The 13,508-nt window shown below is 42.5% G+C and overlaps 2 protein-coding genes across 3 annotated transcripts in view; one reads left to right on the top strand and one right to left on the bottom strand.

The window, feature by feature from the left end:
* The first annotated feature begins 686 nt into the window (after nucleotides 1-686).
* Nucleotides 687-7,386, top strand: ttc34 (tetratricopeptide repeat domain 34). Its single transcript, XM_034209085.1, has 8 exons — nucleotides 687-994; nucleotides 1,739-3,490; nucleotides 3,654-3,876; nucleotides 3,985-4,177; nucleotides 4,460-4,626; nucleotides 4,993-5,266; nucleotides 5,434-5,648; nucleotides 6,275-7,386. The coding sequence occupies exons 2-8, from the start codon at nucleotides 1,806-1,808 to the stop codon at nucleotides 6,818-6,820; spliced, it is 3,303 nt and encodes a 1,100-aa protein (XP_034064976.1). The 5' UTR covers nucleotides 687-994; nucleotides 1,739-1,805; the 3' UTR covers nucleotides 6,821-7,386.
* The window catches only part of alas2 (aminolevulinate, delta-, synthase 2), an 8,060-nt gene continuing 1,851 nt past the window's right edge, over nucleotides 7,300-13,508 (bottom strand). Inside the window, exons 2-10 of one of the 2 annotated variants that reach the window (XM_034209086.1) lie at nucleotides 13,294-13,508; nucleotides 13,057-13,152; nucleotides 12,248-12,470; nucleotides 11,493-11,677; nucleotides 11,199-11,378; nucleotides 10,148-10,312; nucleotides 8,816-9,084; nucleotides 7,817-7,979; nucleotides 7,300-7,632 (exon numbers count right to left, since the gene is read on the bottom strand). The exon at nucleotides 13,294-13,508 is cut by the window's right edge and continues 131 nt beyond it. In XM_034209086.1, the coding sequence (XP_034064977.1) occupies nucleotides 7,469-7,632; nucleotides 7,817-7,979; nucleotides 8,816-9,084; nucleotides 10,148-10,312; nucleotides 11,199-11,378; nucleotides 11,493-11,677; nucleotides 12,248-12,470; nucleotides 13,057-13,152; nucleotides 13,294-13,508 (1,660 nt within the window). In that variant the 3' untranslated portion in view covers nucleotides 7,300-7,468. The remainder of the gene's footprint in view (nucleotides 7,633-7,816; nucleotides 7,980-8,815; nucleotides 9,085-10,147; nucleotides 10,313-11,198; nucleotides 11,379-11,492; nucleotides 11,678-12,247; nucleotides 12,471-13,056; nucleotides 13,153-13,293) is intronic. The other variant, XM_034209087.1, reaches the window with a different exon arrangement.

Genomic DNA, 13,508 nt, shown 5'->3' with positions numbered 1-13,508 from the left:
AGTTTTGAGAAAAGGACCCAATACAAAGAAAACGTAGCAGGGTGTTGGAGGAGCTTTTATTCTTGAGGTGGATTAGACCAATCTCATGAATTGCAAATTCCGCTTCAGCAGCAGGAACAGCTGTCCACATTGTTCTTGGTAGATAAAGCAGAGATCCCATACAGAGACAGATTTTAATATTGGCATTATGCTTTTACATTCAAATAACGCATTTAAAATTCTGACAGAAGGGTAAGATTAACATTTAGTTCATACACATTAATATGTTGCAAGTAGGCTAGTTTTAACCAGTGATACGATTTTTAAATACTTTTTTAAAATACTGATGGGTTTATATATTTCATAGGAGATATACATGTAAATTATATTTATGGCTTGTCAATTCTTAATATTGGCCATTTTACACTATACATGAAACAAATAGCTTCAACAGTTTTTACAATGTTTTTCAATCACATTCATATGGACGGGCTATTTATGTAGGCTAGATAATAAGACAACTTTACCTTAGAGCTTTTTCTTTGTAAAAATGCCTGGGATTTGACTTTTTTTCATGCTTTCAGCTTTCAGCACTCCTATAAGCATTCACTGTCTTTTTCTGTCTACGTTTTCTGTTTACGAAAAGGAGCAGATTTGATCGCTGCCTTTAAGCAGTGAATCTACGAGCTGCGTCTCTTCCAATGAGCACAGGCGTTAGGAGTTTCCATGGGCAACCGGACGCGTGGAGGAACGTCCCATCAACAGAGGACAGAGACATGAGGAGTTTACCGCGATAAGAAGCACATTTCAGTTGCTTGGTTTGTATATTATTGCTTTTTCTGTGTCTTTCCACCTGCTAAAGAATTTGTTCTTAACCCCAAAAAACTTCGCTGCACTTTTGTTGTTTGAGCGGACACCGTGTTGCCGTGGTAACTCTGAGTCAAGAGCTATTGAGTTACAAAAAATAGGGCCCGGACCTTCAACCACAGAAAATGAACTGACAACGACCGTATTGGTAAGTCGTTTAACAATTAAGTTTAAGTTTTGTTGGTATAGGCTACTGTTTACAACAAAATGCAAAGCAGCAAGCAGGTGGGCCAGAGAAAGACAAAAGCATCCCGCCCCTCACAAGGGGGCTAGGTTTTCATTATGCAAATCATCTGTTGAAACCATAGACTGTATATATAAAGGTTGAAACTAGGAATCATTTGATTAATTCTGACCTTTTTCTAACTTGTTTGTCAATCTAATAGTAGTGCACTCGTTTTTGTTGTCTTTAGGGTAGTGTAATGTCCTTGAATTTGCCACAATCATATTTTGTACTGTAGGCTACATCGCTTACGTTATTGTAATAGGGTAATATATATATATATATATATATATATATATATATGTATAATATAGGCCTATATATATAAATATAATATAGTTTCAACACAATTCCAGTATGAATAATGTTCACCTATTTTTAAATTGGTTAAGACTTTCTAACATACTTGACACTAAGTAATTAAGTGAGTCTTAAGACCATAATATTGTTGCTTAAGAGGACGTTTCATCAGTATCATACTGCAGCGTGAACCAGATAATTATAAGAATGAATGATGGCTGAGTTTCCTTTGAATGCTTTAGTTTCAGGGTCCTGGTATTGTTCACACTGTCATAATTCTTGAATATGACACATCTATTATTAATGATAACTCTGCTATTAAACATACTAACTTGAAAGGGAAAAATAACTTGAATATTTATTTTTCAGCTGACATCAATGTTGTCATCACTGTGATCAGCTGCAAAAACGGATTGAGGGGCTCTGCTGCCTGACCATGACAGCTGTGGTCCGACCTGGAGTCAGTGTCTCAAAGCTCTGTGGGGATGGAGACAGGCTCCTGGGGGCTGGAGATCTGTGGAGGGCCACCTCCTTCTACATGTCCGCCTTCAGGACCCACGCCGCCTCCACCGTGTCCCACATGCGGAAACTAGAGTCCGGCCTGGATGGGGTGATCTCTACTCTGGAAAGTTGGCTCGACAGTCATGGGGAGAACCCCCCTGCTGAGGCTCTTAATAAAGGTCTTGCAGCTGTGTTTCTATCCACACTCTGCCCCAACAATCTGTCTGCAACCATTTTCAAGATGGAGTCTCTCCTTCAGAGTGGAGGGCATGGCTGTGAGGAGATTTTTGCTCGCTGCAGTGCTCTGCTTGAAGGGATGCGAGACCCTTACCCAAAAGATGCCTCTCGCATGGTGTTGATGTTAACTGGTGCCCTGGCCTGCTTGTTCTCGGAACCTCACAGTGTTAAGGGATTGATGCTTTATCTCAAAGCTTACAAGAGTAACACATCTGAAACTGTCACAATGGTCAAAAGCAGACAAGCTCAGCATGTACCCAAAATAGTGAAGGCCTTTGTAGACCAAGTACTGCACATACATCCCTCTTTAACATTTGACAGTGAATGTGCAATTACAACAAAGGACAAGGAGAAGCTAGATGTGGAGACTTCTACAATTTTAGAGTTGTTATTGGCTATCTCACCTGATAACAGAGAAGTGCAGGAGCTTCAAGCAGCATATTTGTGTTTGAGTGGCAGGTTTGTTGAAAGTGCAGAGGTCTACTCAGCTCTCTTGCATCATGATGGTCAGAACTTGTCAGAAAGGTCATTCCAGGTCACTCCTGAGAGAAGAGCTGGGCTCCTAACCAGTCGAGCAGCTGCCTGCTTGTCAGCTGGTGGACGGACTGCAGAGGCTTGCAGGGATCTGGGGGAGGCGTTTGAGACCCACCCTGCCAATGCCCGGATTTATTTTCAAAAGCTATTCACAGATAATGGCACAGGGTTGGCTGCTCGTAACCATCTCCGTCAGCAGGCAGAGGGAGGCCTGTCTGGGTACAGAGAGAGGGTCCTCCTCCGCCCAGACCTGCGGTCCACTGAAGGAGTTGAACTACTGGACCCTGTCATCACTCGGTTACGGACCCTGTGCCACTTAGAGGCTGACGGGGGAGGGAGGGAGCTGCGGGTACGGCTGGCCGACTGTCTTCTCCTCAGAGGAGAACACAAAGAGGCCCTCTCCATCTGCAGCCAGCTAGCGGCGGCCAAAGGTCAGCAGAGCTATCAAAACACAGTGCAGGTTCTCCGTGGATATACACGACTTCTCTCAGACGACCACAAGGGGGCGTTAGAAGACTTCCAGGCTGTGATTGAACACGATGCCCCCCACCCTTCCAGCTGTGTGCGGGCCCTCTGTGGCAGGGGGCTCCTGCGCATGATGGGGGGATCAAACTACCTCACAGCTCTAGACTATGTGACAGCCAGCGGGCTGCACCCTCAGGAAACAGCGCTGACTGTCCGCTGCTTGGTGCCATGGAACTACCGGGGGCTGCTGTTCACTGTTTTACTGGAGCAGGGACGGGTCATGCTGGAGGGGGCAGCAGAGCACAAAGCCAGGACCAGTGAAGACTCCCAGCAGCCCCAGCAGGGGGATAAGCCACAATCAAAGAAAAACAACCACAGATCAGGGTATAATGTTTGTCATACAGTGTACTGAATACGCCTTTTTTGGGGAAAATGTTGATTAGTCTCATTCATTTTATGATTCATTTTCTAATTGAAATCCTCATTTGAGTTTTCTCACCAACATGCATGTTCTCAGTGTTGCACTTTTGCCTGCTCTGTGCTTCAGGACTCCTGCTGGTGTCCAATCCCTGGCTGCGCTGCTGGTGGAGCTGCAGCCCGGTGCTGATGGGTCTCAGATTCTGGCAGCAGATGCCTTGTACCAGCTTGGCCGGGTGGAGGAGGCCTACCGGCTACTACTCTCCATCGGGCCCACCAACCCTCGGGCACCTATCCTGGCTCGCCTCGCCCTGCTGCAGCTGCACAGAGGCTTTCTTTATGACACCAATCAGGTATGTGGGTCAACAAGTGAGGTCCAGAGGCATTCATTTGGGCTCCTTATTTTACAAATGTTTCATTGAAAGAGATACAGATTCCTTTACTGTCCTTTTTCTCTGCAGCTGCTGAAAAAGCTCATTCAGTGTGGCGATACCAGCTGCTTGCGCCCCTTGTTGGCTGTGGCACAACAGAAGGACCGGGCTCTGCTGCAGGCGCACTGCCACTCTGTTGCCAAACGCATCCTGGAGGGCACTAAAGAGGAGAGCGCCATGAGGGAGGCTGTGGCATATCTCTCCATCGCTATCATGGCCTCTGGTGATTAGAATGTGATTGATGAGATATTGATGTAGTTGCTACTGTTCTGTTTCTGATTGTTGACATAATTAAAAGTTGGTTAAACTTTCATTTAGAGATAAAGAGAAAGCCTGGCTCAAAACTGAACGTTTTTTATGTTTTTGGCTGCAGTTAATGAAGAGTGTTTTTGATCAGTGTTTCTTCATTTATTGTTAGTGCGTCTTTAAATATGGATCAGTCGATAACATGTAAAATGATTAGTGTGAATATGGTAAGACCAACCATATCATTGTATGTTTCCAGGTGGTGAGGCAGCAGAATCTTTACTGGAGAGAGCGAGGTGTTACGCACTGCTGGGCCAGCGAAAGACGGCCATCTTTGATTTCAGTGCTATTCTGAAAGAGCACCCTAAACATCCTCAGGCCCTCTGTGGGAGAGGCTTCACCTATCTCATGCTGAACCAACAAAAGGTATTCTTAAGTCAAAACGTTCTTTAATACAGTACTTAAAATAATAAAACATTTCCCCTGGCCTCTAGATTTTGAGCTTACACATAATTAGCTGCATGGCAGTGAAAGGTAAACTAGAATTTCAGGAAGCTCATAATAGTATCTTCTATAATACTGCCATAACATGCCCATAGGAAAAAATTGCCACAATATACTTACCGCATACAATACTCAATATAACAGAACTAATAAAAGGATAATTTGGACACAAAAGAATGGCAGTATTTCAGGGGATGAAATGGCGTTTTATATTTTTACAAACATTTTTACATTTTGGCTGATAAGTCATTCATAAACTGTAACATTAATACTGCCTCTCCCTCTCAGGAATGCACTCATGATATCCTGGCAGCACTTCAGATAAACCCTGACATGGGTATCAAAGACATCCTGTCTCTTAATGACAAGGCACGGAAGCTCGTCTGTGATTGGCTGCATCAATTCTGTCGGAGCAATCTGTCAGATCTCCTGCTCACTAACACTGTCCCCTGCCATGAAGAGCAGCTCAAAGAGGCTTTTATAATTGTCGGAGCTCTGATGAGGACGGACTGCAGAGAGCCCAGATGGCATCTCCTCTATGTGGACATACTCCTAGCCAAAGGTGAGCCGGGAACTTTGTCAAACTCTGCCTCTAACACTCCCAGGGGGATCTTTGATGTCACTGAATGTAGTTTGGTTAGGAGATTGTTCAGGCTGTGTGGACCATTGAACCTTGGGCTCCTTGTTGACTCTAATCCTTCCACCTGCTGTTCTGGTCCATCTGCTCAGGTGAAGTGAAGGCAGCAGCCGCTCATCTGTGCCAGGTGTTTGGACAGGAGCCAAGAGATGCAGTGGCCCAGGCCCGGGTGGGCGTGGTGGAGGCCTGGCAGCAGAACTACCACAGCGCAGCTTGCCGGCTCAGCAAACTGACTGAGAAACACGCATCCAGTCTTCCCCCCCTGCTGGCCCTGATCCCATTCAGTCAGCGGAAACGCATGGCACAGGTAAGCCTACTGTACGTGCAGGAATCCTGAATTCAGCTTGGTGCATGCCAGAACTTTTGTGTGATGGCTATATGGAAGCCATCACACAAGAGTTGCTAGAGAAAAAACATATATTTATAAAATAGAAAAAAGATCTATGATATGTTCAAATATAAATCGCTTGTTGTTTTGTGTTCAAGAGTCTTAGATGTAGCAACTGAACTGTCTTCATGGTTTTGTTTTTCTGTCTCTCTTTAATTCTGTGAAGCTCCTCGAATCTTTTCTCAAGATAATTTCTCATTTCCAAATGTAATCTCATCTGTCGGATTTTTTTCACACGCTATCATTCTTATTTACTTCCCTTATTATGGTTGGACACAGGGCTGGCTAAAATATATTTTAAAATGCTAAAACTACACAAAACCGTGCAAAACTGCCATGTCACTTCCATCAATGTAGGTTTCTCTCTCTGAAGGTATCACAATAAATATTCCAAAGTAGTTTACAATGATGGAGAACATCAATACAATGCTTATAAGACAGGGCAACAGCATATTTCCTGAATCTCGATAAGGTATCGTAAATTAGCAGTATTTATATATAAATAAAGTGTATAAAGGTATTGTTCTGTATGTATATTGTAACAGGCAGCAGCTCAGGAGGCGAGCAGTGTGTCTTCAGGTGGCCGTTGGGACCGGGCCCTCTCTCTCCTCTCTGTGGCCGTACAGGCAGCAGGAGATCACAGACTCCAGTATCTCCGGCAGCGGGCCGCCTGCCTCGCTCAGCTGGGCCTACACGAGCGGGCCGTATCCGACCTGGACCGAGTTATCAAGAAACACAGTGGGTCCCAGACCAGATGCTCAGATGACCCCCGGGTCAGGGCAGAGGATCTTTGTCGGCGGGGCCGCAGCATGGTGCTCTGCTCCAGAGAGGCAGCAGCTCTGGAGGACTTCTGTCAGGCCTTGGAGCTTCACAGGAAACAGGCTCTTCAGTGTGTGGAGGCTGGACTAGGGAGGCTGCGTCTGGCTGAGTGCTTCCTGCGGGGGGCGCTTCAACTCTACGGGGAGCAGCAGCTCAGTAAAGCCTGGACACTGATCGAAAGTGGGCTCCTTGTGGATGGTGAGAACGCAGAGCTCCGCAGACTGAGGGCAAGGGTCAAAAGAGAAGAGGCCAGCCTCTGCAATATCAACTAGTGTTTATAGTCCGAAACTCACATAATGTAGACATGTCAGTGCCTAAACCTTATGAAATCTTCATGTGTAAGTCGATTTAACACAGTTTGATAGCAGGCTTGATAAGTACATATTATGTCTTTATGTAATTTAACTTCATTTTGGAGCATTGACAAAATAGTGTGTTATAGTTTTCAGCATTGTCTTAATTGCAGCAAATGTTGAAATTGAGAGGAATATGTGAATGGTTGAGGATTATAACACCACACGTTTTATTGAATGTTTTATTATCCCGTATTTTATGAACAGATTTAACTATGTCTGAAATATCACTAATATGATTATTGTGGTTACATAAACAACAGATAATGATATAAAGGAAATCATGCAAAAATGAATTTAAAATATTGCTTAATGCAAACAATCACACCTAGATAAGATATTTAAGAAAGTGTCCAATGTGCAGGTTTTGTGCTTTTGAAATAAAGAAGGCACAATTATTTGTAATCATATCCATAACAGCAAATATAATTTAGTAAGCATAAATACAGGAAAACGTATACTAGTCTATATAAAGCAGGTTTAAACACAAGAACAAAGTCAGAAGTTCAGCACTCTTCTCAGTGCACCTTTTTGCTGGCTGTGTAACTTGCTACATGTTCTTTGGTATTATGCCATAACAGTAATGTATTGTGGCTCCATATTTCCGAAGACGGACTTCTCCCACTCGCTCATCAGGTCAAAGTGCAGCGGGCGGGCACAGAAGGTGCAGGAAGCTGTGGCCGGGCTGCTGACCAGGAGCCCCGCCTCCTGCCACACCTCACACAGTTTATCTGTCAATCAAACATAAACCCTCATTAGAATGAAAAATGAAATGCCAGAATGTATTTCTCTTTTAAATCTCTATCTTAAAAGGTAATCACTCTCGAATGGATGAACATGAATCACTTTTACTGGCTTTTGTGTCCTGTTGTCTTGATTGGGACATTTACTAGAACAACTCTGGATCCCACTCACCCACAAAGTACTCCATCATGGCGGGGTTGTGATGAGGAGAGGGAGCCAGGCGCAGCAGCTCCTCCCCACGAGGCACTGTGGGGTAGTTGATGGCCTGGACGTAGATGTTGTGTCTTTCCAGCAGGGTGTCGCACACCTTGGTGTTCAGCTCAGCATTGCCCACCTAGGAAATGGATCATGAAAAGTGATGTGAGCCATGTAGTTAAAGCCTTCATTATTATACACAGAATGTATGTGATCGACTTGCTGGGTTCAAGAGCGTGCCACGGGAAATCATATTAATAACTTTCTGTGTTAATAATATAATAATGCATTTCAGAAAACATTTATTAGAAATGTATGATTCAATTAGCAATACATGATGCATGGTCATGACTGATGATATCACAAAAAGATTTAAGTTTCCTTAATTTCAATGCAAATGTAATTATCTTAATGGCTTATAATCGCTTTTTAAGATCATTGGTTTGAATATAACTGATGAATGAAAAAGGCTAATTATTCCAGTGGCACACTTTCTGTGGAGTAGATTTCAGGATTTTTTCACTGCAGACATTTTGAGATTTTACAGTATTACAAATGTAACATTAATAGTGTGTGACAGTGAGCCATAGCAGAATACCCGGAACCTGAAACTAAAGCAGCTACATGTATTCAGCTCTCATTCAATTCAATATTTATCATATGCAGCCTTTCCAACTGGGACATTTCACAAACAAAAAACATCTAAGGGATGTGCATAAAAGCATGTTATATCATAACATTAGGTAATTATACTACCTACAATCTGAAGGGTATATACAGAAGAAATATGTTATTAGTGCTATATTTGTATCCTTTTGCTGTTATCCAGTTCCTATATCTGTGATGATTTTAAGATAAATTGCATTCCCCAAAAGATGCTCTAAATACAAATTCTAACAACTCGAATAGTCAGGATAGGAGTAGGTGGAGTGAGGTGGAGGTGGAGGTGGAGGTTGCAGCGGTGAACCTTCATACCCGGATGGGAATGATGTGGCTGGGACAGTTGACCACAGGAAGGCCCTTGTCCATGAGCAGTTGCCTCATGTGTTTGACGTTCCTCTGGTGGGACCGGCGCAGCACCTGGCCCTCTGGACTCCTCAGAACCCGGACAGACTCCAGGGCTCCAGCCAGGACCATGGGGGGCAGGGCGGTGGTGAAGATGAAGCCGTTTGCAAAGGAGCGCACAATGTCCACCAGGGCGGCGCTGCTGGCCACGTAGCCTCCAACGCAGCCGAAGGCCTTGCCTGGGACAAAGGACAGAGGTAGTGTGGAGTGAGGAGGCAGGACTTTAGAAGGAATCAGGGTCCTTATATTAAATCTAACAAACTTGACTTGAGTATTTCCACTATATTACTTTATCTACACAATTACATTTCACAGGGAAACATTTTACTCAATGCTTTTTTTTTTTTACAGTTAAACCTTGTCATTTTTCAAACATGTGGAATATGCTTTGTTATAGATAAAACTATACCTAACAGTATATAAAGTATTTCAAATATAATTTTCCTTATAATAACAGTAGTATTAATATAGATATATAACCTGAACAATAACATAACAATTGCAAAATGGCTATCTTGCATAATGTGTACTTGATTGTGCATTTTATTTATTTCTACTTTTCCTAAAATAATAATGCTCGGCACAATGACACTTAACTCACTGTTACATTTTGAAGTCCCAAATCATATACTTTTACACATTTAATTGATCATAATTGATTTGTTATTTTTTCAATGAAGACACGTTTTCTGTGTTGATTCATAACAGTAATATGTTATTTGAGTTTGAGCTTGTTTTTTAAATGTATTACCAGGTAAACACTTGCCTGGTCTAGTTGACTATAACCATTCTATTGTGAAGTGTAATCCAGGATAAGTTCACACAAGATAGGGATGTCTATCTAGAAACCTGCAGTCATCATAAAGCTACACACAGCAGCACCTCATGATGGTTTTATCAGAAAGACCAGAGAGGAAGTAAAGCCGGCTCCCAGCTGATAAAACCTTTGCTTTCTCTAATGAGAGCGCACTCCTCTCTTGTCCTCATTTAACCAACATGAGAGAAATATCATGCCTGTTGATGATTATTGCTGCCATGTTGGCAACATGACTGTCAGTTCGAGCAAGCAGCTGTAAATGGGAGTTTGGCCAAGAAAATAAGCAGTTCATCTAAGACAGTTTAAAACCGTTTGCCTTGCACTTTTGGTGTAATAGTATACAGTTTTTCAGAAATGGAGATTAAACAAAACAGTTGGCTTACTATTAAATTGACAAGAAGGTTATTTCTGTAAATGTTACTCACCTAAGGTTCCAGAAACAATGTCAAGCTTGTGCATAACATTGTCCCTCTCTCCCACTCCAGCTCCATGGGCTCCGTACAGGCCCACTGCGTGAACTTCATCAACAAACGTCAGCGCTCCGTAGCGATGAGCAACATCACACAGCTCCTCCAGAGGACATATACCACCTGAAAGCCAAGGGAAAAAAGTGTCATAGTGTATCCAACTGTGTGAAATAGCCAATCAGTAAGAAATTCACTTGCCAAATGTCATCACTGTGTCAGAGTTAGGAGAGTAAGGTTTTAATATTAAAATGAATACCTCTCCTACATGTACAAATCATAGAGTGTTTATATTAACACAACCTTTCTGTTTCGGTGTTTTAAAAAATACTCCTCGATATGGTTCCAGTCATCCATTTAGTCTACTTCAGTTTGTGTTTATGGAGCTGTCAGCAGGGTAATGGCACACCAAGACAGAGCTGAGAGGAGAAAACTACTTCCTCCCATGGGAGATAGTGATTAATGGCAAATAATACTGACTGAATTGATTAGCTATGAATCATAAATGACTGCTGGACTTTACTTATAATCCACATTATTATATCCAATTTTTTACTCATGAAGGGTTTTTAAAACCTGGACATGCCCATTGTGAATTTGATATCTTGGAACATTGTTTTATTAAAAATATTAAAATAGATTGGCTTTAGTGTGAGCAGTTTATTTCCATAACCGCACAGCCACAAATGTAAAGTAAACAATGATGATCTTACTTTTTTACCATTTATTTATGAACATCTTTTACATAAAAACAGTGAGCAGAAAGGCAAAGCATTGTGTAGCAGGTAAACAATGATTACTAAAGATCTGTACAAATAATTTAAAAAACGATCAAACCCATCCTATAACTCTGTTCAGTATATTTAACATCTTTTAAATCTTGATTCAAATCATTTGATATCAAGTATTTCTGCAAATAAAGGCAACATATAAGTATGTTTACCCTCAACAATAGACATGAAATCTATATAATCTGATCTATCAGTGAAAGTTAAATTGTTGTAGTACTCACCGTCCATCGAGTGCACGGTTTCGAATGCCACTATTTTCGGTGTCTTGGGGTCGGAGCGCTGCAGCAGCTCCTCCAGGTGTCGGCTGTCGTTGTGGCGGAAGATGAAGCGCTTGACTCCGCTGTTCCTGATGCCCTGAATCATCGACGCGTGGTTCCCTGCATCAGAGTAGATCTCGCACCCTGTACGCCACAATGAACACAACATCCATGAGACCAGTGGAGCTGACTTCCCTTGAATAATACTGAGATTTAATCAACTTCTCTACAATGTCAGGGTCAGAGGTCAGTATTTACCTGGCAGCATCTTAGCCAAAGTGAAGAGGGTGGAGTCATTTGCCACAAAGCAGGAGGAGAAGATCAGCGCTGCGTCTTTCTGGTGAAGCTCAGCCAGCTCATTCTCCAGAGACACATGGAAGTTACTGGTGCCGGAGATGTTCCTGGTCCCGCCTGCGCCTGCCCCGTGTCTGTCCACAGCATCTCTGAGAACAGCCAGAACAGAATCATAAAACACTCAGCTCCCATAATCTGTTATATTAAAGGTGTCCTGTTGTTTTCTTTCATATTATCTGAAGGCCATCTTCAGAAGCTGCAAAACCCACTAAGTAGCAAATAAATACAAGTGACATACATTTGGTAGGAAAGTGAAAAATAGATGACTTTGGACATGATAATAGCTGGATTCTGCTTTAGTTTTGCTTTTTTGCAAGAGCTGAATCAATAAGACTTAGCTACAGAAATCAAAAATTGTGACTGGACTTGAATGCCACAAGACTTCAATTGACTTGCCAGTAAAAAACATTCACATCTCAAATTTTGACCTGAAGTAATCTTGTTAGAAAAGGAAGTCAGTGACATGCAGGTCCTTGAACATATAACTTTTCTGAAAATGAATTGTAAGGTGTATAAGGACTTAATCTTGGGTATCTCTCATGTAATAAATAAAGATATGTAGAGCTATGAGAGAAAAAGGCAGTCGGACAAATGAATTTGAATTTGAATTTAGCTTTAAAGCATTAACAAACATTGACTTTTTCCCCTTCTCCTTTTACCTGATGGCACCGAGGATCCGTGGGTGCCGGCTCATTCCCAGGTAGTCGTTGCTGCACCAGACGGACACCTGGGAGCCCCCCCGCCCAGAGAGGGAGTAATCCTCAGCGAAGGGGAACTCCTCGGCGCTCCTGTTCACCGTCTTGAAGACTCTGTATGTATGGTCCTTCTTTTTCTCAGAAATCTTCTCCATGAAGAAGCGGTCGTAGTCGTAGTTGGAGCCGACTGCAGGGGGACAGCTCAGACTTTAAATCAGTTACAGCACTCAATGAACGAATAATCTAATCAGACAAATAAAGACACTTGTATTACTAGATTGCATCATATTCACCTTGATTTTACCAACTGGGGTCTGTCCTGACCCCAGATGTTATTTCTTTGTCACATCTCACAGGTGAATTTTTAACCATTTTGTCAACCTTTTTTTTGCATTTTTCAACATCATTTTTATGTTTTACTTAGTACTGCAGTTTTTGTTTGTTTGTTTTTTGTTTTATACTAAAGAGTTGGGGTTCTTGGGGACCTTGAGAATGTGCATTACATTATGCACAATAAGCATGTTAGCTTTAACTATCCTAAAATAATAAAAGCATGATTTGTTTTCAACACATTTTGTTAACAATAATACTATCTAATAATCCATTGAGAAGAAATAGGCAGCCTTTTACCGTACTAAGATGTATTTTATCCTACAGTAAATACAAAAGCTCTTGGGTTGAAATGGACAGATAACAGGGCTCTATGCTACGTTGGGATGAGGGTGGAATTGGTACTTATAGAGGGTTTGAGTTTATTTCAACTTTAAACATACCCATGTTGTCTTTGAGCAGGTGGGTGACAGTGTCGGTTTGAGCTGATGTTGGGAGGATTGAATCCTTTAAACCCTTCAACAGAGAAGTCATCAAACCTGTGAACGAGGAATGCAGGAGTGTCACTGTGAGAGTTTGTCTCCTATTGAATATCTGACTTCTCCTACAGTTTGAATGATGTCCTTCTGGTGCTATGTACGTTCACTTTAGCCTTATTACAGCTGGCTTGTTCTTCTTACCTTCTTGTACGTCCTCCTGCACCTCGGGGCTGGCTTGGACCACCCCGATCTGAGAGGTGACGAAGGGGCAGCCCTTGGATACGGACACAGCCACCTGAGTAGCGGTCTGAGCGAACAGCCTCCTCTGCTCCACAGTGGGCAGGGGCTTCGGTTTGGAGGGTGAGACGCTCAGCTTGGCCTCCAGGTAGTCTGTGCCGCTCAAACTGATCTGACGG

This window comes from Gymnodraco acuticeps, unplaced genomic scaffold (assembly GCF_902827175.1).
Source record: "Gymnodraco acuticeps unplaced genomic scaffold, fGymAcu1.1, whole genome shotgun sequence".
Classification (NCBI taxonomy): Eukaryota; Metazoa; Chordata; class Actinopteri; order Perciformes; family Bathydraconidae; genus Gymnodraco; species Gymnodraco acuticeps.
This window is presented reverse-complemented; position numbering and strand designations above follow the sequence as displayed.

Coding starts and splice junctions, on each gene's coding strand:
- ttc34 (XM_034209085.1), top strand. CDS start 1,806: ATGACAGCTGTGGTCCGACCTGGAGTCAGTGTCTCAAAGCTCTGTGGG. Junction 3,491..3,653: donor AAAAACAACCACAGATCAGG/GTATAATGTTTG, acceptor TCTGTGCTTCAG/GACTCCTGCTGGTGTCCAAT. Junction 4,627..4,992: donor TCATGCTGAACCAACAAAAG/GTATTCTTAAGT, acceptor TCTCCCTCTCAG/GAATGCACTCATGATATCCT.